This window comes from Haliotis asinina, chromosome 3, assembly GCF_037392515.1.
Source record: "Haliotis asinina isolate JCU_RB_2024 chromosome 3, JCU_Hal_asi_v2, whole genome shotgun sequence".
Taxonomy (NCBI): Eukaryota; Metazoa; Mollusca; class Gastropoda; order Lepetellida; family Haliotidae; genus Haliotis; species Haliotis asinina.
The window spans coordinates 67056554-67083176 of NC_090282.1; the positions used below are offsets into that span (position 1 = coordinate 67056554).

The 26623-nt window shown below is 38.0% G+C and overlaps 1 protein-coding gene across 2 annotated transcripts in view; it reads right to left on the minus strand.

The window, feature by feature from the left end:
- LOC137278330 (collagen alpha-1(X) chain-like) overlaps positions 1-18061 on the minus strand; it is a 58242-nt gene extending 40181 nt beyond the window's left edge. The window contains exon 1 of one of the 2 annotated variants that reach the window (XM_067810601.1): positions 17667-18035. In XM_067810601.1, coding sequence (XP_067666702.1) covers positions 17667-18026 — 360 coding nt within the window. In that variant the 5' untranslated portion in view covers positions 18027-18035. Of the gene's footprint in view, positions 1-17666 lie in introns of both variants that reach the window. The other variant, XM_067810602.1, reaches the window with a different exon arrangement.
- Positions 18062-26623: the final 8562 nt, after the last annotated feature.

Genomic DNA, 26623 nt, shown 5'->3' on the forward strand with positions numbered 1-26623 from the left:
TGAGTGACTTTAGTTTTACGCCAGTCGGAATATTCCACTAATATGGCGGAACGTCCAGGAAGTTGTGTTTCTATTACTGTTTGGAATAACCAACACATTTGCTGCATTTCAGAATGTTCACCATACTGTAGTTTGAAATTTAAAATGTCCCCCGGAGGACGTGGCACATTTATGAGTGTGAGTGTACGTAGTCATCTTAATAAGCTAGCTTGAAATAGAGAGCTGGGGATCGTTTCAAGAAGCAACCTTTACAAAGGTTTATCTTGACCCTCATTCTCTGACACTGCACCTTAGTGCTTTGTGAAAAAGGCCCTGAAAGCAGTTTGTGGGTCACCTAGTTACGATACACTCATCAGCAAACGTCCTTGGAGTAACTGCTAAACAATGAAGAGCTTAAAACTGCTGTTTTACCATGTCAAGCGGACAAAGACAAATTAGCCATGTCTTCGCATCCAAAGGGGGAGTACTAGTGTTTATTGATGAGACATGTCTTCGGATTGTTTTCCATCCCTTTGATCACACGCGTTCTTTTTCTGCATGGTATGGATCTGGGTGACCAGTGTGGTGATTTATAAATTCAGTTCCATGTTCTCGCCACTGACAGTTTCAGGTTTTACACCAAGCATGACATAACCGGCTGCATGGGCATCCTGTTTCTCGCTCGAACGATCGTGACCCAGTTTGTGTTGACAAACACTGTGCTGTTGACAGGACACATTGAGAGCAAACGGTATCAGAGGTAAGATAATCAGACTATGTGCAAATAGAACAGAACTTACGGATTATCTATGAAACTACCTGAAATATACTACAACGTAAAAGAAAAACCTAATCTAACAAGCGAATACGACAGGATTTACAAAGTGGATACACAAGTGAACATGGAGGGACAGCATTATGACCTAAAAGAGAAAATACTGAGCCGAAACACGTAACATCTGATAAGTAGACCAAAATGAAAAAGACTGGAGGAAGAAAAGGAAACAATTCGGGAAGAACTAATCTTGTTTCCGGAAGCCATGAGGATGGAAATGGAACCACTACGGAACCACTACCATGTTAAAGATTGACAATGTCCACAGATTGAGGTTCAAGTAAACTCGTCCAGCAATAATTGCAAAGTTATCCCCGCAGATGAGAATGTCAGTGTTCTTAAGGCATCTAAATCACTGCCATGAACAGCAAGGTTCTCCGTGTATGTGAGGACTTGCATCTGTGTTCTTGAGCAGCCATTCCTGCCCCCGTGAGAGGACCGTGACACACTGAAGTAGCTGTGACCCGGAAGTAAATCATCGAGCCAATACCGGAATGGTTGATGGAAGGAGAAATGATGAACAGTTCCTCTTTAGTTTAGTAAAGGTCTGGATAATGCGTATCAAAAATATATCAATCCGTGTTCCGTTACAAAATGAGTAAATATTTGATTATTATAATGCTGGTACCCTGTTGGCAGTAGTTCACGATAAAGGTACAGAGCTGTCGGCAAGGATATAGAACTTTATATTATATCACAAAAATATGTCGCTTTCTGGTTGGCTGAGCGCTCTTCTATTATTTTCATTGTACCCTGCTTACAAGCGAGGTGAACTGCAGTGCACCCCGTTGCCAGTGGCAACTTATTCGGTACTTTGTGGTTGTACGTCTTTATCTCGAATAACATTGACTCACGTATGACATACGGACATTACCGATGTTTTGCGAATTCAAGTCAAAATCCGTTTTTAACCGTGCTGGAAAAGTCACAGGTATACAACGAAATGACAATAGCTCTAAATTTAACTTAAAACCGAAAACGTAGTATGTTTATTTCTGTTTATGTTTATATTCTACAATAACGGTATTCTAAGAGTTGTAAAAATATATAAACTGTGATAAAAAATCAGAGGTACGTATCGTGATAAAATATCTCCGTATGACTTTAATTAACCAATCCAGTATTTACTGAAATGATTTTATGATTTTGCATAAGAAGAGGGCGAATGAATGTGTCCACATTAGTTATAGAGTACTGAATGCAGTTGCCTGTGTAAGAAATTCCCTTCAGATGTGATGCATATTAGATGTCACGATTTATACTCTCAAGAGATATCCTTTACAATGTTATTTAATGTGGTGAGAGACCTACCCCAACTGGTTTGCCCATTGTTCGGATATAGCTTTGTCATAGTATGTCGAAAGACGTTGGAGATCAGAATGCTCCTCTAAGTGCTGTTAAAAGATGAGATAAAGATTCTACGTTAAAAGATTGGTTAGTTAGTTACCAATTAAGAGTTTCATTCTGTTCCTCTTTAACGTTTCTTTCAGAGTGTGAGTCTTTTTGTAGCTGAAATAAGTGTTCCATTACAGATATCAGACAGCTGATCTGAGAAGCCATTTGCTGACATTGCAAAGTCAAAATCACCAACCACTCTCAGTAAACACGGTACTGCTCCCATTGACAAGCGGAATAACATGGTTCAGGATAACAGTAATTGCCTAATACGTATTTGCTCATAAAATATGGATCACACGATATGTCTTGAATATTTTAAGACATATTCCAACTTGAAGGTGACATTTTACAGGTAGCTTTATCTTTTCTCATGTAATATGGGTCAATGACATTGAACACAAATCACAACATGAATTTTTAAAATCCTGATTTGCTGTAGTTTGGAACATCAGCATGGTGTGTTGCTACGGTGTGGAATCTTATGGCTGTGTTACTCTAGTCTGAAATGTACACACTCTCCTGCCACAATTTGAAATGGCTGCGTGCTGTGTTACTCTAGTCTGAAATGTACACACTCTCTTGCCACAATTTGAAATGGCTGCGTGCTGTGTTACTTAAGTTTGGAATTCTGTTGCTACAGTTGGATCATTCTCTTCCTACAGAGGTTTCATATCATATCTTCCTATTAACCTCTGTTCTAATACGACCCTTTCATGGTGTGAGTGTTCAGGATTCGTGACTGGGTGCAACCAGATTTTGTTGTGCAATCAGCGACGTTGTTCCAAAAGTGATCATTCGTAGGGCCTCGGTAATTCTCGTATGCAACGCCAGCGCGATGCCCAAGTGTTTCATCTAAACAGAACTCACGCATATAATGGCCGGTTCATGGCGTCTCCATAGCACTCGCTGACAACGGACAAGCCACCATTAGATTCCTGAGTCACACCAACACATGTCCCAGGCAGATGAGGGATATTTGTGTCCCCACATTTACCTGTATTAGTCAAGTTGGAGCTAAGACGAGGTAACGCGTGTTCTGATTGAAAGTAGGGAGATAATTCGTATTGCGTTTCGGTTTGTTTTGGTTTTTTTGTTGTTGTTTTGGGGGTTTTTTTTGTTTTGTTTTGTTTTGTTTTTTATGGGTTTTTTAGGGTGGGGGTGGGGGTGGGGTTGTTGTTGTTGTTGTTGTTGTTGTCGTTGTTTCCGCAAGGAGATTTTATGAGAAGCGGGAAATACGGCGGTTTTAGAACAAAGGGTCGACGGAAGTAACCTCTGTGGGATTTGCTGTCTTGCTATTATAGGACACCATAGTTTACATGTTCATGCTCTTCGGTGCTTTCGTAGTACTCTTACCAGCTTACCAGGCCTAGTGTGGTTGTATGCTTACCGATAATGTAAACATATCTAAAGAAAAGTTGATACGAATATGTTTTATGTGTGAGTCCATACTTCCATTTGCCTATGGTATGATACTGATAACATAATAATTACAAGTGGATACTTGTAAAGCGCCAGTGTCCACCCACACACGCATGCTCATAGCGCAATACTTTTTGTCCTATTTGTTGCAGATGCTTCAGGGATGTATTTTGTGTAGTCTTGAGAAGGGCATGTACACTATCGGTAAATATACGACCAAACCGGAAGTAGTTGATGTTTGTGCTTGCTCTGTGCATGCGCACAGCGAATAGAAGATTAATGTTAAATCACTGAATGTTGATGTAGTGCAATATATTCATATGCTGCGATAACGTCCATATCAATTTCCAACAGTTCGTAATGCTTTAGAGTAAAAGGTTGCTTTTTCTATGCTGCTATACACTGTGCTGTTGCTGGAATGTTTCAGCATTGAGTTTAATTATGTTTTAGTCCTCTGTCAAATTGTCTTATGTTTTAGAAGGTGCATTATTCTGTTTATTAACATTAGACATCGGAAACGTAGTATGAAACAGACACATCTTATGTGTCCATTGTTTTATAAGAATTCGGTTTCTGCATTGTATCATATATATGACATTTATTACACATTCGCAACATATTCCCCTATCAGAATTTGACCGCGAAACGGAGCAGTTGCCGGTTCAGCTATACATTAGTGCAGTTAAACCATATGTCCTCATAGCATGTGATACCTGATTATGACTGCGCGTATACGGGGTTTAGATCATTTCATCTTTAGTCTAACTGCGTTAAACTTCCTGTCCTGTTGCATAAAGTGTAAAGAGATACTCCATGTTACCATGGCGACAACAATTTGAAAAACGTTCAATACTCAAAGCAGATAAAAACAGCTCGAGTGTAAAAATCCAGGGTCGATTAGATGAGACGGCAAGCAGCATTAAGAAATACATAGAGGTGATTTGTGTGAGATGAAATAATTAACTGCCGCACCGATATCGCTAGGGAATTACGGGCGATAGTTGAGCCAGAATCTGAGTTTATTTCAACATCCCCTCCTCTACCCCTTTAACAAGCAAATCATTACAAAATAACCTCCTTTCAGTTAGCATCGGCGTATTCCTGATTTGGATCATTGTATTGGCACAATCTGGGTTACACAAGTGTTCGTGCGTCCATTGTTGCTGGTGTTGATCATGGTGTATTTGTTCTCTTTCTCTGACACTTTTCGTCCTTATTTCTTTTATTGTTTATTTTGTTGCTTTTGGTTTGTTCAGACTTTTCTTGTTTTGTTGCTGTTGTTTTCTTGTGTGAGTGTGTGCGTGTGTTGGGGGGTGGGGGTGGGGGGGTAGGGAATGTTTCTTTTCGTTTTTGTTTACTTTTGGGTGTTTTTCGTTTGTTTTTGTCTGTTGTTGTTTTAGGATATTGTAGTTTTGTGGTTTTTTTGTAATTTTTGGTTGTTGTTCGCTTAGGGTTTTTTTTAATTGGGGGAGCGGGGGTTGGGGCTTTTTATATACATTTGTTTATATATATTTGGGGACGGTAAGGAATGACAAAAAAGGATATATGAAAGGGGAGGCAGAGAGATTCAAACAGGCTACTGACACCATGGGTGAACAGGATTTCTGACAGTGTGACCCGCATACATGGCAATTCACTTTGCATGCAAACAAATAGTCAAAGACAACCTATTGATCTATACCATTTGGACAAATCTGCCTGATAGTACACGGATGCCTAACGGCATGTGAAGGTTAGAAAATTACTTCAAATTACTGGATATCTCCTGTCACGTTAAGTACATACTTCCTGATTAGAGATAATACGGTAACAAAATCACATGCTTGCTTTGACATTTAATAAGCTATTGAGCTTAAATTACCTCGGTATATCTGGTCAGGCAGGCTACATGGAAGGTCTATACTCTGCCACCATCATGTTAACTAGGGCATCTGCTTTGTAAAGAATAGTTTCATTACCGGGTTTTTATCAGTGTTTATAATCCGCATTATACTTCCAAGGAAGATTGCTCTAGACGGCGTCATAATAAGCAGTTGTCCCGATATCAAATCAAACTGGTAATCGTTTTCTATTGATTTTTTCATTGGCACACAATAAACGAACTAAGAAAGCTCGTCTCTAGACGGGGAAAGCTGACGGAAGAACCTGGTACCGTAACCTGGCATTTTCCTTCCAGTTAACGTTGCCGTATAAAAGCAGTTTGTTTGAAGGTACTGCTTCAATGATATAGAGACAATCACATGTGCATTCATTATGAAGCCATAGTTTGTTCGATGTGCTTCTAATACTGCTCGTTTGCAGAACATGGAGAAGTATCAAAGAGTTGAAAACCTGGGAGCTGCAGATTATGCAAGCAAATTAGGCCGGTACCTAAAAGTACACAGCTCAAAAGCTGCAAAGAGTTGTGTCCGGAAATTGGCACATCGGCAATATACGTGCGAGTGAGTCGAGTGGACGCACCCAGAAATATCGTAAAGAAAGGAACATTGTAGGCATGCAATCTGTTTAAAACATTATCCCATTTGAGTTCCTCTAGAGCTTCTACCTACACTACATTCTGTTAATCGATTGTCACTGGGATCTAGATGGGATAAAATTATACAAAATGAATAAATGATGCGGTCCTCGGCAATGGGTTGTCCTGAATATCGTCAAAACGGAGCCAATGCCATCAGTGTGTGTGGGACGTTGTTTAAAACACATCAACACATACCTGTGAAGCTATAAACTTGCATCTCGACGTAGTGGCGTGGACACTTTTGGGTTGGGTTTTACGCCGGTTTTAGCAATACTCCAATTTTCTGCGGTGTGTGTGTGTTTTTTTGTTTTGTTTTGTTTTGTTTTGTTGTTTTGTTTTGTTTTGTTTTTGTTTTTTGTGGGTTTTTTTGTTTTGTTTTTTGTTGTTGGGTTTTTTTTTGTTGTTTTTTTTTGTTTTGTTTTTTTTTTTTTTTGTTGTTGTTTTGTTTTGTTTTGTTTTGTTTTTGTTTTTTGTTTGCTTTTTTTGTTGTTTTTTTGTTTTTTGTTTTTTTGTTGTTGTTTTTTTTTTGGGGGGGTTACACCAAAATGGGGCTTCATACGTTGTACCCATATGGGTAATCGAACCCGGGTCTTCAGCGTGACGAGTGAACGCTTTAACCACTGAGCTACCTTACCTAAGCTTAATGTCAACTGTGGTAGTGATTCATTAAAACAGTTTGGATGGACTTTGTTTTAGCAGAGATATCTTGTTGGTGTGGAAAAGGTTTTCGAGGTGTTCTTATGTCACATTGAGATGAGAAACAAGGGGACATGTGAAAGGCTTAATAACATTTTAGACGGAATTTTTAAAATTAGGAATCAAGCCCGATGTATCCGCATCCCAGTTTGGCCGTAGCTATGCCCGCAACTATTGTTTGCGTCAGGATAACAGTTTAAACCAATTTGTTGTCCAGTCAAATCAGCCTTGTAATGTCGATTTCTCTCTAAATCTGTTATCAGTTTAAACACTGGACCTAAAGCTGGACAACAGGTTGAGTCTGACGGATCATCTCGACCCGGAAGTAAGATACGGTTTCACCGTCCCCATGTGTTTTAATGAAATATATATTCAGAAAAAAAACTTTCTTTGATTCGCCTTTGAATAAGTTTGTGTATATGAAACAAAACAACGATTGTCATGTGGAATTATTTATCGTTTCAGAGGTTGTGCATGCAATGTTTTGTCCAATGCGGTGAAACAGATTGGAGTTTCTTTAATACGTTATATACCTGCTTCTCGGTATATCACGTATGCGCAATTTAAAGACATTTGAAGTCATGGGAAGGGTTTTAACTGTCAGTGATAGACGTTCACACAACTGATTGATTTGTGTTGTCACTGTCATTATTTATTAATGTCACGGTTTAACTTAACTTTATTGTCAATTCACGACGGATAAGTGTTATGAACTGTAACACCGGTTCTCTAAGGAATACTGATATGTCTATGTGTATGATCAAACGATTTTCAAAAAACTCATTCCTGAAATAACGACAGGTCACCTTGGAAAAACAAATTGCGTGTGTGATACATTTAAGCCAATATCTAGCGACGTATAGTCGAAAGCCCCGAGGTACAATTAACATGGTGTCACGTCAATCTACAACTGGTATTTTCAACTCGGTAACGAAAACCCGTGATGAAGACGTGTCAGGGCTCGCTGTCAAGATGTCACCAGAAACGATACGTTTGATACAAATAGTTTAGACCGGAAGGCCAAACTGGCACGCGTTGCATTATGGGTACATCACATTGAAACTGGTGAGTAAAGACGTAAACGGTGATCACTTATGGCAAATACATGCTGACGTGGTAAAGCAAGAGTATTTAGGAGATAAACATCATGTGTTGGCTAATCTCAGGGTGTTATTGAGTATTTGAAGCCCGGGAATACATTTGGGGTGTCATCAGCTGGGCGTTTCATCTGGTTCCCATGGTAGCATCTGGAGCTGCTTATTTGTGATGTCATTCTGACTTTACGTCACAATATGAGGATGACGCACTGAGGATGACGCAACAAAGCAATTGTTTGCAATGTTTCTACGTATCAGTACGCAGCGAATAGTCTTGCAATTTCCTGGAATCAAATCCCATTTGATCATGTTTTTCAACCAATCAGATAACAGAACACAGTGACTTTTGGTTTACAATAAGATCTTAAACATGCCTCCTTCTTGGTTCATTACAGACTCGTATATAAGTCAGTGCATACATCAACTGGCCTGTTTGAGTGTGTTCTCTAGTTATATCACTGTTTGTCTCCGCAAAATATGGAACGTGATGCATATAGTGGAGGTTTAAACTTTACTAGTAAAAGCATGGGTATTGTGCCGATACGTCAAATATAATCCTTTGGGCTCATATGAAGTCACAGGAAGGACGTTAATTGTATATATCACCCATAGCTGTTCATACAAATATCTATGATTAACTTTTGTTGTTGTTGTTGCAGTTCACTAGTCATCAATTTTTGCTTGACCTTATTTTACACGGGCAGTATCCGTGGCGATCCGGGGTAGAACTGGCAACCAGCAACCCATGGGTGTCGAAAGAGGACACTAACAGCATCGGCTGGTCAGGCTCGGTGGCTTGGTTGCCACATGTCATCGTATCCCCGTTGCATACATCGATGATCATGCCGTTGATCATTGGATTCTCTGAATCGATTATTTACAGACCACCGCCATGTAGCTGGGATATTGCTGAAAACTTAACTCACTCACACGACAGACAAGCGTAAAAAACCATAACGATGTTACTGTATGTGTATGATCAAACGTTCTTTAAGAAGATTCATTGCTGAAATAAGGCAGATCACCTTCGAAAAAACATTGAAACAGTGTGACACAATGAGCCTTCGCAAGATGATGAACGTGATCCGTTTTGTGGAAGTTTACAGCTTGATTAGCGAGGGCATGAACATAGTACTGACATGTTAAACGTGACCAGGGCGAATCTGGGATCATCATCGTATCCTGGCGCCACGAAGGGCGACTACTGGAACATGTCATCCGTGCCGCCGTTTACAGCTTCATTAACCAGGGCATGGACATTACACTGATGTGTTAAACGTAACCGAGGGGAATACGGGATCATCATCATCGGATGCTGGAGCCACCAAGGGAGACTACTGGAACATGTCACTGGCGCTGTCGATAAATTATGAAACATTAAGGTGAATCATATATCCGCACCAGGATGAAGTACGCTAGTCCATGACACCCCCAATCAACCATGTACACCGTGGATGTTATCCCAACCCTTTGTCCAGATAATACACACGACAGTCATGGTGACATGTTCTACAGACACAAAATGAAGTCAATATTGGTTTCAGTATAGGAGTCGGTTTGAATGCTTGTGCTAGATATGTATCAATGGCTACCCAAGACGAGACAAATGCCATTGGAAAAGGGCGCCACATTTCATCAATAAGAAGTCAACTATTACAGTCTAACGTCTCGAGGATCACGATAATGACATTCATTGTATAAACCATCTCGGTTATGTAACCAATGCTTTTTCAAACACATTTAAGGCAGGGCAGTGATATCCAATACTATCACATTCTGATTGCGATGTAATATTTAGATTATGGTTAAACCATCTTTTCAAGCTTGGCGCGGTGTCAGTTATCATTTCTATAGCGTTAATTCGAAGAATTTACACATGTCGAATCGATGTTGTACGCTGGACGACCAGGGGTCTTCAGAGAGCTTTTCTATAGCCCCGAGGACGGAATTTCAATAATTCCTGACAATTGATTTTGTTCCGCTGTAACAGGTTCAACGCCTTTCAGAAATTCAACACCATCCTGGTTATCAACCGAGGGTCTCTGCCATCAGAAATCAAGAAAAAAGCTAATGTAGTTTGAATAATATTTTGCTAGGATAAACCCTTCGGGCATTTTAAAGCACACTTTAAAAGCGCTTTTTGTTCAATATTAGACATATTTATATGCAGTATCTCTATTGAACCTTTATTACATATGAGAATACAACCACCCCTGAAAAGATAACGACTATTCGTTTATTGAATTTACAGGGTTCGCGACATAAATACAGAATAAAGAATCACTTGATAGATGAAACTCGGGAAATCATCTGCATCAGTTTGTATGCATGATTAGAGGCCGCTGATACATAGTTTACCTTTCATTTAGTTCATTATCTTAATCCACACGAAGAGTAAATACAGTCAATTAAATTTGAACATTATTATTTTCTGTAATCATGTGTGTATGATGCTCTTTTCTTGATAAGGATACATGCCAGAAATATATTTCCAAAATGGTACAAGGAACTATGAGAAGCGTTACTGACAATAGGAGAAAATAAAGTCGCTGGCGTGGAATGGCTGCCAGAATGACAAACTGATCATTATTTGATCTATTACGCATGTTATCATAACAATCTGCAAACAACTGATATCTTACATGCATATGTTTGCACTGTAAGAAACCGGAAATGGCCAGTGCCTCATTTGGGTGTTTCAATTTGCAGTGTGACAGTGTAGTACCATAGTTTCAACGCAGGACAAAACACGACTTTGTTTCCTAACCCAAATGTCCAAGTCCGCTTACACCTCAAAATAACGAGTGCACATCGTATGTGTGTGCTTGGTGTGCAATCGGTATGCTTGTGTGTGAGGTGTGTGCGTGGGGACTGTGTCTGTGCGTTTGTGGCTGTGTATATGTCTGTCTGTCTGTGTGTCTGTCTGTCTGTGTGTGCACGTGTACGTGCGAGCGCACTTCACGTACAAGGTGGATAACTAATCATGATATCAAGGCCGCCTCTGCTCGTCATCACAAATATTCTTCCCAAACAGATGCCGAACGTCAAGACAGACAGACAATTGCTTAGACAGGTTCATCAACGTTCCTCATGTTTACAAACACTGACACATACTTACACCACTGGTAAAATGAATATTTCAAATATATGTATTTATGCAATGATATTCATAGATTTCACGGCAACACCTCTTGTCTCTTTGTTACACGTGTCAGTTTGTTCGCTAAGCTATTTGTGCAATTCGCCCAAATAGGCTGTCACACGAAAAAAGTAAGGATGTCTGCTAGCTTTTTTGTTCTTTACTTGATCAAATTCACGACGGAAGACAGCAATCTGCTAAAACACATGCTCGTTTTTAACACATGTGTTCCCAGACTTCCCTCTCCCATTGTTGAGACAGTTAACGGCATGGCTTGGGCTAATTGCTAACGTTACGGCCAACCGTCGACCGCTGGCAACCCAATCTGCTTCGACACGTTAAGATGATAATGGAAATATATTGGAGACCCCAGTTGGCAAACATATAGGACAATGGCCTGTTTAATTTATTGTCTTTTAATTGGGTATGAAGATGCCAGATAGAAGGATCCTTGGCTTTGGAAAACCGAATTATCACTCCCGGGGTAATATCATACCGAATTCTATCGCGAATTCGCACCAAATCATCGCCGAAGCAAGAGTCTGTGTAGTTTCATTGCCTCTTAAATTTTGTAATTGTAATCTGAATTGAAGACTTTCTGTCCGACTAATTTTGCTGTTTTCCGTCCTTCCCTGCTGCTGTCAGAGGCAAATTTGATTACATAACTGAAAATTGTGTTTGGCCTGGAGCACAGAAGATGAAATTGAAGCGACTAGGCTTCCTTTCACAGTTTATGACAAGGGAAAATGCTACCCAATTCATTTATCTGGAAGTCCGGATTTAATAAGAAAAGCACAGCTTGGAATTAGTGCCTTCTTTTTCTAATGTTCATTTATCACATTTTCCTTTTATTAATACAAATTTTCCATATGTCTCTATTTGCGCAACAAGAATATATATATAATAATGGCAACGAACAGGTTGGGCTCACGTCCAAGTGAAAGGAACGTAATGTAAAAGTGTTTCGGCATGTTGAAAATTCCAGTGATATGTAAATATTATAACATGACCGTAGTTATATGTATTCTTATGTTATTTTGTTGTTGTTGTTGTTTTTGTTTTGTTTTGGGTTTTTTTTTGTTTGTTTGGTTTTTTTTGTTTGTTTTTTTTTTTTTGGTGGGGGGTGTTTTGTTTTGGGTTTTTTTATAATTTCTTTTGTCCAATGGGTTCACACTGTTACACGCATATAGTATGGTAACATCGTACGTTGAAACTCAAATGCATCAAAGTGTCATGTGCATAAGAAAACAGTCTCCTTGGTGCTGAATATGTTGTATTGTTTCTTTGGCAGTCATATTTGTTCGTTTACACTATCGAATCATAGACCAAGCAAAGTAAGAAAGACACAAATATTGTTTTCATATGTTTAACTGACATGAATGTTATTACCGCTAGAAAATTGTTTTCATAGGTTTAACTGACATGAATGTTATTACCACTAGAAAATTGTTTTCATAGGTTTAACTGATATGAATGTTATTACCACTAGAAAATTGTTTTCATAGGTTTAACTGATATGAATGTTATTACCACTAGAAAATTGTTTTCATAGGTTTAACTGATTGAATGTTATTACCACTAGAAAATTGTTTTCATAGGTTTAACTGACATGAATGTTATTACCACTAGAAAATTGTTTTCATAGGTTTAACTGACATGAATGTTATTACCACTAGAAAATTGTTTTCATAGGTTTAACTGATTGAATGTTATTACCGCTAGAAAATTGTTTTCATAGGTTTAACTGATTGAATGTTATTACCGCTAGAAAATATTATCGATTGTGCACGTGCAACACAATGCCTTCCTTATAGAAATGTCCTTACTTGCGTATGCGTTATTATATCATGGTCAGTAAACGGGACAGGGAATAATGACCAAAACCACCCACGGGATCGATTACACATGTATGCGAATTCGAAAATCCTAAAATATAAACGTATCCTTCTTCATAATGTATGACACCCATTTCTGGTGTCCCTCCCCGTGTTATTTAAGGGATATTACTGAAAGCAGCTTAAAACTATATTCACTCATGTGGGTCTTATATCACGTACTCCTTTGCACTGAAAATTTCTTTTAAATTCTGTTGGCAGATATGAGAGACTGTAATCTCTTCATCTGTATGATACCGAAAGCCAATATGACTTGACATGGTCATGACTTGGCATGGTTAATACCCATTCCTTATAATTTGAACTTTATCATATACAAAATAGAAACAAAAAATTATACATTACAGCCAACACTCGTCTATTCGACACTCAGTGATCCGACATTCACGTTAATCCGACAAAAATTAGGGAACCATTTAAAACAGTGTGCTACCGTTTCATCGAATATGAGTTTCGATAACCCTGGCTAAATTCAAACTAAATACCTTGCATAGAGCATTTCAGCATTTCATAATTATATGTTGTTTATGAGTTACATACATAGTAGACATAGTAGACAAGAAATCATGAAACATACATGAGTATTCAGTATCGACAGAGGGCGACATAGTGAGATACACACAGAGATGGAGAGACAGGAGAAAGATATACAGGAACACTCACACAAAATTGTCTCTTCAAAGAAACTTTAGTACATTTTTTTATTTTGACACACTACCAACAATAAAAGAAATTTCTATCGTATCTTCTAATCTTTAATGGAAAGACAATAGAAACTTATCACGACTGCCTCTATACAGAATTGGTTATTACCACCAACAATAACCATTTGATAATAAATTATGAATTATCAAACCTGACTTTGGATACACCCGCAACAGCTTGGTATCTGGTGCCATAGATGTAAGTCACCCAGCTGCATTATTTTTTAACATTCTTCGTGACATAAGGATGGAAAATGAAAACGTCATCTAATTGAAGACAATAATTTATTTTTTCCAGGACGTTCAGTACGGGACACACCCACATCGACAAGCATATGTGGACCGTTATTGTAGTCAACTACTCTTGTGTCCCAATCTTGTGTGTGACAAGACAACGCCTGTGTTGTATCTGTCTCCGCATGTGTATTATATGGGTTAATACTTTATGAGCTGACCGAGTTCTTTCATTTCAGTTCATTTCAGTTTATTTCCGTAATTAGGCCACCGGTACAGGAAACCGGCACTTAATAACCAAAAGGTATAACGGAGGTTTAAACATATTGTGTAAATTCAAACATTTAGCATGATCTTTTTGACTGAGATAAATGTGTAATTGGCAAGGTAGTTTAAAACATAACTTTTGTGGCATGAATAATAGTGATATTTTCCCTGGTGAATGATTTTCACTGAAGCATTAAGATAATTTTACATTTTTTAAGTTATTATAAAATGGACATTCAAATATAAATTAATATTCATTGTCCTGTCTTGGCAAAATGTTTCTACTTACCCCAATCATTAATCATTATCACAAGATCTAAATTTGAATCAAACGGCATGAGCTTTCAAGAGTGTGTGGATATGAAGGTGAAGTCACAGGAATAAATTTTGGTCCATTATTATTAGGTTGCCAGGTTTTATGTGATAGATTCGAACTTGGACACCCGTGGCAATGATGTTGGTTCCCTATCACTTTACAAGTTGTACATATAACTGAACAAAACCACAACTGTTTCGCATTAAATCTTCATGGACCCACGCTTCTTTACGTATTTCATCTCGCAGTTGTTCTGAATTCTGTTATTACTTTAAGACAGTGATTGAAGGACTGTTGACGAATTTTGATCAAATTAAGACAGTACTAACATGACAGTTGTGACAGATCTATTAATCATTATCTAACACATAAACAACATATAACAAAATGTTCAAAAGTACTTACTCGAACATTGTAAAATGTCGATTTTACTAACTTGCGGGTAAATGATGCAATGACATTTATTGTTAATATATTTCGGTAATAATATTCCTGATTCTGCGCCTGAGACGATACAGTACCACTGCCAAATGTCCTCCCAAAAATTCACCAAGGCTTTAATAATGCCTAAAAATAATGCTTCACAATGTGTATACAAATATGATATTACATGTATATACGCCATGCATTGAAGCTATCAATAAATCGTATGCAGGAGACAGGATGTGTATGGACAATATATTATTGAAATATATTATCAACATAAGCTAGTATTAAGAACACAGGCACAATAAAATGTCTGGAAAAATATTAAGACCGGCCGTAAAATTTCATCAGAAAGAAAATCCAAAGTATACAGTCAGTATTATCTAATCTTTGTTCATTCACTGATTCGCCAAGAAACACCATCTGTCTTGTGAATATAACAAACGGTTGACATAAATACTATTATAATAATAATGAATTAAATGCAAACACTTAGATCAATAGATATGATAAATTTGAAATAATTTCTAAAAATAAGATCGCTGTCAAATCAAACATTTTGGTATGGTCTCAAATTTGATACTGTTACGCTTAATAAATATCGTGGAACTATATTTTGAAGTATGAAACGTCAAAAACGTACGCGGTACATAACAAAGGGTTTGTTTTCTAACGGTAGTCTGTTTTAGTATAACTTCATATGAAATACTTTAGCATATCTGGAAAGCTTTGGCCATGCAGTCTTAATGTCACACGACATGTTTACTAGTCCGTTCTAATGATATCAGCCACATATAAGTAAGTTCTTTCACCTGAAGAAGAGACTACAATCTGTCTCGAAACGTTGTGACCTTGCATAATAAAGAAGTTGAACCATAAAGCACTTTTAGTTTCACATAAAAGTATATGACAGTGTTATATTTTTCGTATTGTTTATTCACATTGGAAGGCAACAGATAAATTATTTGGGTCTATGCGACCTACATATTTCTCAAATTTAAATGAAGTTTAAATACATGAACTTTGAGCAAATATATATCATGCCAAAGAAATATAATTCACAAAAAATGACTAAGGAACCAAACGAACCTTCACCCTGTGTATTCACAAAAACGTTTCGAAAGGACATTTTTATAAATACCAAACAGTTTATTTTCCTCTTTTCTTGCTTATGTTAACAAAATATATTAAGAAGCGTAAGCAATGATTTCCCAAACCCAACTTGTCTGAAGACAAACGCCAAACGCCATGCGACTAATTCCGAACGTATTAGCACATTACGTCGGACAATTAAATAAGGCCTCATCACGCAATATATTTGCTCTCGTTTACATTGCGTTGCCTTTTAAAGGCTTCAGATGCATTTGAGAAGAATAAAGGGCTGATTTTCGACCCAATTTGATCGATAAAGAGGCGGAAAGCGGAAAGGACGAGTCACGGAAGCCCTCATTGTCGAACAATGAACTGAGTCGCCACGGCAATCCTGTGGGACAACAGCGGTGAGGTTGGAAGGCGCTCTTCCGCTAGACGTTATTCACACCGCTTAAGTTAAGTTTGGCAGCCAAGATGCGGTGTCATCGGTTTACGTGTGTTTTGCACGCACACCATATACACTCTATGAGGGTTTATGTCCAGGGACGTTAAAGACACTCATGACGTTACATAACAAGGAAAAAGAGGGAAAACTTGAAAGGAAGACTTTTTGTGATCATTTTTATTTGTTAATTTAATTTTTGTCTGTATTTTCACAAGCAAAATTGAATAACATACTTTTTTGTCATGCGTGTAATTCAAAAGAACAGTATGATTATTCATTTAAAGGGAAGACGTGTAATAATCAAACGAGTTGTGAGTGGTAAGTGGTTTTAGCTTGTAAATGGTGCATTATAATGCTAATATAATTGTATATATTATTCCAACGAGGATGTACTTCACGGAAAGTTGTTAGTTATCATAATCAGCAGTTCCCTTAGAAAGATGTGTTTAATCTTTCCCGGGAGAGACGAAATTGAATTTCCTTTTTTAATTCAGTGATGAACGTGTGAAAAGTCATGTTTATACGCAAAACTTGCATGAAATGGCACGCTTTACAGACCAATGGATGAACGAAACATCTTGTACAGCAAGAAAAGTGATTATGAGTCTGAAACCGCTAGCAGCAAACAGATGCACATGGCGAGGAGGGTACAGAGGAACTCCACAACACATGCAGCGTTAGTTTACAGTGTAATATATTTTCAAAAAAAGAAATTTCGTTAATATTTACTTAGCAAGAAAATATCCTTACAGCATTAACAAAGTATAGATAATGCAAATTGTGATATGGGAACATCATGTTTCATCTCATACGTTAGGTAATCCTTTACCCATGAGACACGCTGTTTATGTCAACAAATCGCATTATTCCTTTAATTGTATAAATCAAGGTTCCTGTATAATCCTTACTTTGTTTATACTACAGTTAGCATACGGAACTAGTCACGTTACACAACACAGAAACACACCACGAGCGAAAATCAATACTCCTCAAGAAATCATTACAGCAACGAGGTGACCTGTTGGGGAGGGAAGTTATTTAGTAAACGATATATTTAACGCCTAAATGGGGAATAAAGACTTGTACGTTCCACTGGCAATTTGTAAGTTTTTAAACTGTTGTAATGTCAAATTAATTGTTGTAAAAATTTGTTTGTAATCGGAACGTATTCGCGGGAAGTTGTTGATGATTTGTGTATAAACTTACCGGTATTCTTGAATAGGTGTTCATGAGTACATAGTCATCGGGAAGGCCAGACCCCTCGGGATCTGCATGGCGTTTTGACCGGGTACTCTCGTCTTTTCTATTTTCAAATTCTGTTTTATCAAAATCTTCGCTGTAAGTCCATTCAGGAGGAGATTCCACATCCTCGAAAGGTCTGTGCCATATACGAAATTCCGCGACATCTTTGTTCGAGATTTTGTTGCGCATATCACTTCGAAGTTTCCTAAGTTCTGTGTAGCCATACCACATGAGGGTTGCCATGAGTAATGTCAAACACACGGTTGTGAAATACAACAGGCGTATGTGAATTCGCCAAGGAGTCTCTTGCACGTTGACGGCCATTGTCTTTATCCTTGCGTCCATGCATGTGACTTGTCTACAACACTTAGCCTTGTTATTGCCATGTAATGTAACACTCTTGTATCGCCAATGTGCTGATACCATTCACAGCTGTCTGGGTCGTATTGCAATCAATTTCGTTTGACATAATTATGAACAAGTGGGAAAATCCGAATGAAAAGAAGCAATTAATGCTTATTTCAACAAAATGAAACTGACGTCAGTTCTATTCAGAACCTAATGTTTACATATGTTGCATATTTCATACAGTCATTGGATGAGGTGTATTATTTCCTCTGGAACTTGGAATAGTTTTATATATGCGTAGGAGATAGAGGAGCCGTATGCAAACAAGGACAATATGATGGTTCAATTTTGTTAGGAATTAAATCCATTGCTGTGACAAAGCAATGACCTACATTGCACGTCGTCACAACTCCCGCCGGAACTGAACTCTGTCATTACACTGACAACCATTATAACATTACACATTACACATAAGAGTAGGCATTCGGGATATAACACAGAATGATAGGCGTGAGAAACTAAGCACACAAAGCAATCATTTTCATATTACGCACTGTCTGTATCGAGCAGTTTAAACACAACGGATTCCTTGTTCCTTAACAGATGGGTGAAGGTGAGGAGTAATTTCTGTTGGTGAAACCTGTAGGTGTCTTTCACTACCGAGGGAGATAGTTCCACGTGGGGCAATTCCACACAGTTGGTGTACTTCCATGGAAAGGTGTGCCCTCGTTGGGAGACTTTCACATTGAGAAGTTCAGACGAGCAATATTGGCAAATAATAGCGCTGGACCATCCTTCCTGACTCACGCGGGGCACTTGTGTCGTTAACACCAACTACTCCCTACTCCGTCGATAACAATTAAAGAAATTCCATTAAACGATTCTGATGTGGATAGTATCACAACACGGAATGCATGATCTCCTTTCATGCAACTTTTGAAATGTCTGACAACCTTCCGAAACAATTCTCCTGACGGCGGCCAACACCTTTACTCTAAATGAACATAGATCAAAGGCACTTAAGTGAGACAATTAAAGAGAACTGTCAGTGATCACTGCTGAGAATCCTTGCACCAAATCCGTGTTTCGATTCAGAAAGATTTAGGCCCACAAGAGGTATAAAATGCCGATTTATTGATAGGGAAATCTCATTCACGATCCTCGAAAAGTTCTCAAGCGGTAGAAGTCTCTTGAGATGAAATGCAAACTGAGTGAAATTATCGTCCAAAACATCAGGAAAAGGTTTTGGCTTTTCTCACTTGTCCAGCCAGGTCTTGAGAATGTTTCTTTGGTCAGTGAGCAGGGCCAACTGACTGTCCAGCACGCCTATGCAGGTATTAATTACCGTACATCCATGCGCCTGGTTAATCAAAATATAGTAATCCTCAAAGCAGGCTTGCCGAGCACAATCTCTGGAGCCGTATTCTTCGCACGACAAGAGCTAAGGCCCTATGATTCTAGGGATGTCATTTACTTGTTTGAAATGTTTAATAGATTGATATGGTATCTCTGCTCTAACACTCGCCCAGTGAAGACAGTTGATCGAAAACCTTGTTAGGACAGAAATCGACAAGGCTCTAGCCTGGCTACTTGCATACTGCATCACACTACAGACGAATAGGTTTTAATAATCAGCATGCTAGATGAATCATTTTTATGCTATTACATTTGCAATGACAGGTGGTTCTTCTTGTATGATTTATGAATTCAAATAAATGATATTTATAGGAGGTTTTAAGCGTCTATTTCACTTGTGCCATGTGCAGACAGGAAGATCGATTTCAATTTTACAACAGCCTCTTTCGAAGTTTTGTTTTCACAAAACATTTAGGACAAGCAGTTCTCTATGCACGTAATGATACTAAAGTGTACATAATTTTGCCAGATGATGTAAATAATTGAATACCAAGACATATTATATAACTAAAAGGTTGACGTTCGAAACTGCAGTTTACATTCTACTGTGTAGTTCTTCATCGTTCACCATCATGTATGATACATAGCTCAGTCAATGTAATATGCCGGTACTACGAAGTAGCAATCAATACAGAGAATTACAGCATGAAGCCATGAAAACTTGGTAATGTCTCTATTCCGAGCAGTTTAATTGCTGTAGTACATAAGCCAACTTTATTATCAAAACAAGTTGGTAGTAATTATACGGTAAATACCTTAAAGCATTACTCATTGTCGTTAAGTTTCTGTTTATGTCGTACATTAGCTTGGAGTTACGACTTCATCACCAGTGTAAAGGCGTCTTGAACATGTTCAAGTAAATATTAACATAGTTCGTAATAATTTTGCGTGGCCGGACTTTGACTGCTGAACATAAAGACAAGATGTAAGTCTTTAACTATCTATCGATCCCGCTCAGTGCGTGGAAATTTCGTAAAGAAACCGACTTCGTAACAGTTTCATATGGTGTATCTGTTTGACGATTCGAAATATTTCTCACACAAGAACCATTTAACCACAAAAGTTCGCATAACATTTGCAGGTTGTTTGTTGCTGGTGGACATGTGTAAAGCAGGACATGGTTATTGCGTCCATGAACACCCGGTGTCATCTTTGTTTTTTTATTTTCACTAATCTATGCATATTATTGTCATTTTACCTTTCACGAACATAGGATCAATGAAATTCACTGACGTTGGAGTTGAATATTTGTCAAATATTCCTGTTTAGGAGTATCATTGTCATGAATTACTGTAATCTGACCATTTTTCTTACGCCCCGCGACCAAAACAATAAGCAATACTGATTGTGTTTCTGCCACAGAATCCTCTCGTGACAGCCATGACATGTTTCGTGATATAACGTACACTTCGCAAACACCCGTCTGGAACACACACGCGAGACGCATGATAGTACAGGTGAGGCATGTTATTTGTTTGCTTCAAGTGACATATATTGATGTCCAAAACAATTGGAAGCATGGGCAAGTTTTATTTACAATATATGCATATTCTGTATGACACAGAGGAGTGTTTCCAGATACCCGTGTTTCGTAACAAGATGAGTCTGTTGAAAAACCCTCTGTGAAGTTAATGGACGGGAATTGCACTTCATCGTCAACAACGATGTACGAGACCGTAATTGTGACTGATCGTCGTTCTCCCAGTAGAGGTAATTAAGCACGAATTACCTTCTGTTTCGTTCACTTTGACATGATCTCCTGATCCTTCGATGCTTAATTTCTTCATTATCTCATGACGTAAACACAACTTTCTAGAACAGATGTGTGCCTTTCATGGTCCTTATTTTTTTAAAAATGATATAATCAGATATAATCAGATATAATCAGACTATGTATTTTACCAACCTCTTTTAACATACATTACTTAATATTATACATTTAGATCTGATCATTCGTGTACAAGGATCCAGTGCATGGAACAGCCAAGATTTCACAAGTTTTCTAGACTTCAGAAATTCGAATAAATTCACAACGATTTTCCTCCTCGTAACTCCAAGAATATCCGCGTGCATGATCTCAGCCCCGTGCTTGTTTAATACACTTGTTATTGAGTTAAATATTATTTTGTCTTGATCTTATCAAATTTACATGTTATAGATGGTTTATGAGAATACGATGGTCGCTTACGTGATTAATTTGGTTTTTTTAATCAATTTAAAACATCATTTAAATGTATTTAATACAAATGAAATTTTGTGAATTCTAATATCATTGCAGTATTTCGTGTGGAACGTGATTGAGTTAGGTCTCGTTCATTTCGACTAATAAAGATACGAATGCCTGCAAACGTTATCGATGGCAACTGCCCTTATACAATATGGCGTTTCAACGCCAAATTATTCCGTGCTTCTATTTATTCTGTCCACTATGGATTATAAATCTCACTAAATTTTCCTAAAGATATTACCCAAATAGGAATTACTCGAGTGCAACTTGTTTTTAAAATAATGTTCACAGTATTAGGTACACAGTTAGTAAATAGTATGCGTGACCATCTATCTGGTATTTCATCAAGATTTCACAAGACAGGAAAAGCTGCATAATATGCCTCTGGATCAACGTCACAATGGTCAAAATGGTTTCTACACTGAGATCGTGAAGATCAGTAGGAAAATATATAGTAAAATGAATTTTTGGTATGTCTTGCTAGATATATTTTTATCTCCTCTGATGACATGGATCGTTGACATGTCCTCTTGTGTATGCCTTGTCTGGTCATCGCAGCCGATATTATATTTCATGAAGAAAAAGATAAAAATAATCTATTCCACGTGTGAATTCAAATGACATATTTGCTACCACGAGGGAGTAATCTGCGTATGTTTATAACTGAATCAATTAGATGATCAAAAAAGATTTCTACTGTAAACACAACCTAAACCACCGCCTGTAAATATATCAAATATATCACCTTGGCCTTTCAGAGCAGACTGTATTTGTAAAACTATTCTAGAAACCAATTGATTATTTCGTCCCACACATTTGAATTTTTAAAAGAATGTCAGTATGTCGGCCCATAAGTCATATTTACTGACATGCACGTCCCACACATTTGAATGTTTAAAGGAATGTTAGTATGTAGGCCCATAAGTCATATTTACTGACATATATGTCAGTAAATATGACTTATGGGCCGTCCCACACATATCAGTAAATTTGAATTTTTAAAGGAATGTCAGTATGTCGGCCCATAAGTCATATTTACTGACATATATGTCAGTAAATATGACTTATGGGCCTTCCGACACATATCAGTAAATATGACTTATGGGCCGACATACTGACATTCCTTTAAAAATTCAAATGTGACGAAATGATCAATTGGTTTCTAGGATAGTTTGTACAAATGCAGTCTGCTCTGAAAGGCCAAGGGGATGGGGAGATTTGAGAGTGTGATAAGCTAAAACGTCGGTAATGTCAATAAGATCAGATATATTTGTACGTTTCGCTGACTTTCAGTCCAAGGAAATACACTTTCACAAAGTAAATGAATATTTACGATCAGGGTTTCATTACATTTAAAACATTACGTACCACCTTGCCGGTGTCTAACAGACACAAAAGACATGTGTCCCAGATTATACAGTCTTTGAACAGTGTCTGTCCGTCCCTTGCTCTCAGGAACATTTCTCTCCAATTATACACGTGATTAATTGGCCAGATCTCTCGTAAGACGCTGAGGTGATCACATGGTTACTTAGTGTAATTGGGCTTCTGTTGGAACAATTACCAATCTTCATTCTGAAGAACCAGCCTTTCACCGTAGGCATCACAGATCTTGCTATAGGTGGCCAGAGAGGAAGCCGTTGGGACCGACAAGATGCATCGAAAGTCAGAGAAACCCTCTTGGAATTTTTCTCTAATTCCTTCTTGGGTCCACATAATGGATTGCCTGTCTACCAGCTTTCTGACTGATCAGAGCTCTTTTCCAACTAACATGCACTAAGTGGAATTGGACTTTTCTTTAACTTGGCATACCATTCCTATTCTGAGAGCTTCCACTTTTTATTGTCATTTGAACAAAAAAGGGGAAATTAACCGGACTTGATATATATGTACAAACTGTACGATTTTTGTGATTGTATTGCTGAAAATTGAATTGACGTATATATTAAAGTTTAAAGATAAGGAATAACGTTGTCTACGGCAACTTTCCCTTAATGAGTGATTGTATATGGTTATACAGGTTATACGTAAGCACTATAGGGGCATTGTATTAGTATGGTAGAGATACTTGATATTGTGTCTTGTAACATAATGCTCATTACTTAACGACTCACAATCTCAGTGCCTCACATGTCAATACCCAATAGCATGTTTCAGTAATTATTATAATAATTTCTTGAATGACCATTCCGGTTGTGCGAGAATATCTACATTCATAATGGTGGATAAAAGGCTGTCCCAATAATGGATCTACATATCATTGACAGAAATCCTGTTGACAGACGTTCTTACCAAGTGTCAATGAAAATATTATCTCCTTGTTATGCTGTATTAAGTTTTCATTAGAAGTACGAACTATCTCTTAGTGTCCTCTAGTTACGTCTCTGATATGTGTTCCTCCCGCCATCATCTGTCATCCCTGATGAATTGTACCGCAATCTTCTACAGGTTCTCTGACATTCCATGCACCCTTTGAGTTTGCGTGTTTCACCAACGATAAGGAAATAAAATTACTTTACAAACGGAGGTCGCGGATTCCGTTTCCTTCCGGAGGATTTTCCAACTAATCATTATCGATTCAAAACGTCCAAAAGAATGGGATAATTTGTTGCAGTGTGTTAATGCCTCTTTTTCATGTTGGAGAAACCCTTTCCTTGCAGAAATCGATTAGAGTAATAAATTTGGTAATTATTGAGTTTCGATTGGTTTCAAGACCAGGCCAAATGGTATCTCTAGCATAGTGCCTCATACGTCTCTAACACAATGTATGTCTTTTGTCATTAATCGAGCAAATTGTCATTTTGTCCTCATTATGAATAATTAACAATTCCTTTACATCTCGCACGATAAATTAGTGACTGTCAAATATTTTCCATACACGAGGTTTAAGGCCTGGCTAAAAACGTGTGTACGTTGATCATTGACTAAACTGCAAAGGTAGATATAGGTCTATATTGAAATTATGCTTGCAAGAGCAACACCACACCTGTCACGATATTCTATTGTTTACTATTCATTAAATATTCAAATAGTGATCAGAATGATTAACTAATTATCTTCGACAAATACCAGTGAGTCGGTGCGATCGTGATCACCTTTGCACTCTGCACACTGATGGTAAATAGTAACACCATATGGTTGAGGCAGGTACCAGGGACATTATGTACTTCTATGCAATGTATTCATACGTGCATTGGAAACAACCTCTTGTTTAGCATTCTGTCATCACAGCAGTGTGTTGTCGCGAAGAAAGAGGATATAGATGTTTTCAAACTTTATTCATACTGAAGGCCACAGGCCCGTAATATACAAGAACATAGTACACAATATCACCGAAAGGAACAATATAGTCACATTATTACCACATTACAATTTACATGTAGTAGAGGTATATCAGGGCGGTGACTTAGGCAGACAAATGAATTTGCTTTGCTGAAGTAATGAACAATGCCTCATAATCGGAATTAATTCCTCTCAATCCACATCCGTTGCCCTAAATTATGAGCAGTATTGTTCAGGGCATTGTTCAAGTACTGTCTCATTCTCAGAGCAAGGGAACATATATCCTTGGGCAATGTATGGTCATGTGTTATGTGCGAAATAGCCACTGTTGCGCTAGCTCGTGGCTAGTAAAAATTCTGTTGGACCAGTAAAACTCCACGATCACTGGCCCGACTGGCTCGTGAATTCTCAGGGGGTGAATTTGTCAATATAGCACTCTCCCAGACATGTTAAAACGCAAACAGTATGGCCCGATAAACATGTTCAGCACATCGGTAGCTTAAAGCAGAAGGCCGTGTCTACATTCAGTTTTCGAGCTAGTGAATGATTTTGTGGGCAAGTAACTTTCAGGCTAGAAACATTTACCCCCACCGTCATAGTCCGGAGTATGGCTAAAGCGGCGTAAAACCATACTCACTCACAAATGGCCATGCCTAAACATAATGAAACCTTGCTTCTTCATGAGGGTGTAAGAATGTTCAGAAAAAAAACTTTCTTGTGTAGTTTTTGAACTCCCTGCACTGATCACATAGTGCAGTTGTCTAACAATTTAGCACACATCAGATCCTGTGTACGAGTAATGAGGAGCACAGTTACAGCTGTTGCCCGGGGTTACAGGAGGCCACAAGAGATGCTTCGCCTTGTTCCTTGATGTTATTAATTATAACTGTCAATCAACTGTGACACATCATCTGTTACCGCTGTCTCTTACATTAGCAAAGATTTCAGTGAACATTATTCTTTGGCAAATTTTGTTGTCATTAGTGCTACAGAAGAGCTATTTGGATACACATTTGCTGAATGTATATACACGGGACTTACCTCAACTACCTAAGTCAAATTACTTCAAATCAGTAAGATATGTGTACATAGGACATTAAAACCAACGGGATGATGTACGTGTAGGGGTGAGCTTTGACAAACGTCAACGCAGAGGTTACACACGCGCACACATGTAAATGTATGTCTTGACATTTGGACAACATTTTTACAAAAGTGTTAAATGCTTGGGTTTTTTTATTTGTCAACAGAAAATACCTTAAATATTAGGGATACTTAATATACAAAATGACCATACCTTACTTCGTTTCATTTTGTATTTTACAACGTTAACAAACTGCCCCACAGGATTCTCATCTAGTGACATGATTTGATTTTAAGGAGACAACAAGGCTCGGGATCATACCTCTAATCATTCCTTCTTACCCCTGTCTACATTCCGCTCCTTTTCAGAAAACTAACCAGCCACGGACTAACTCCTGCAATGTGCCACTGGACTGAATGTTGTGATTACATGATGCCATTTAGAAAGTGGTCAACTACAACATATGTCATATTTGGGATTTCACTTTCTCAGTAAAGGCTGAGGTGACTGAGCGGGCTAGGTGGCTGACTTTGTGTGCTGGCGATTAGGTGCCTGACTCTGATG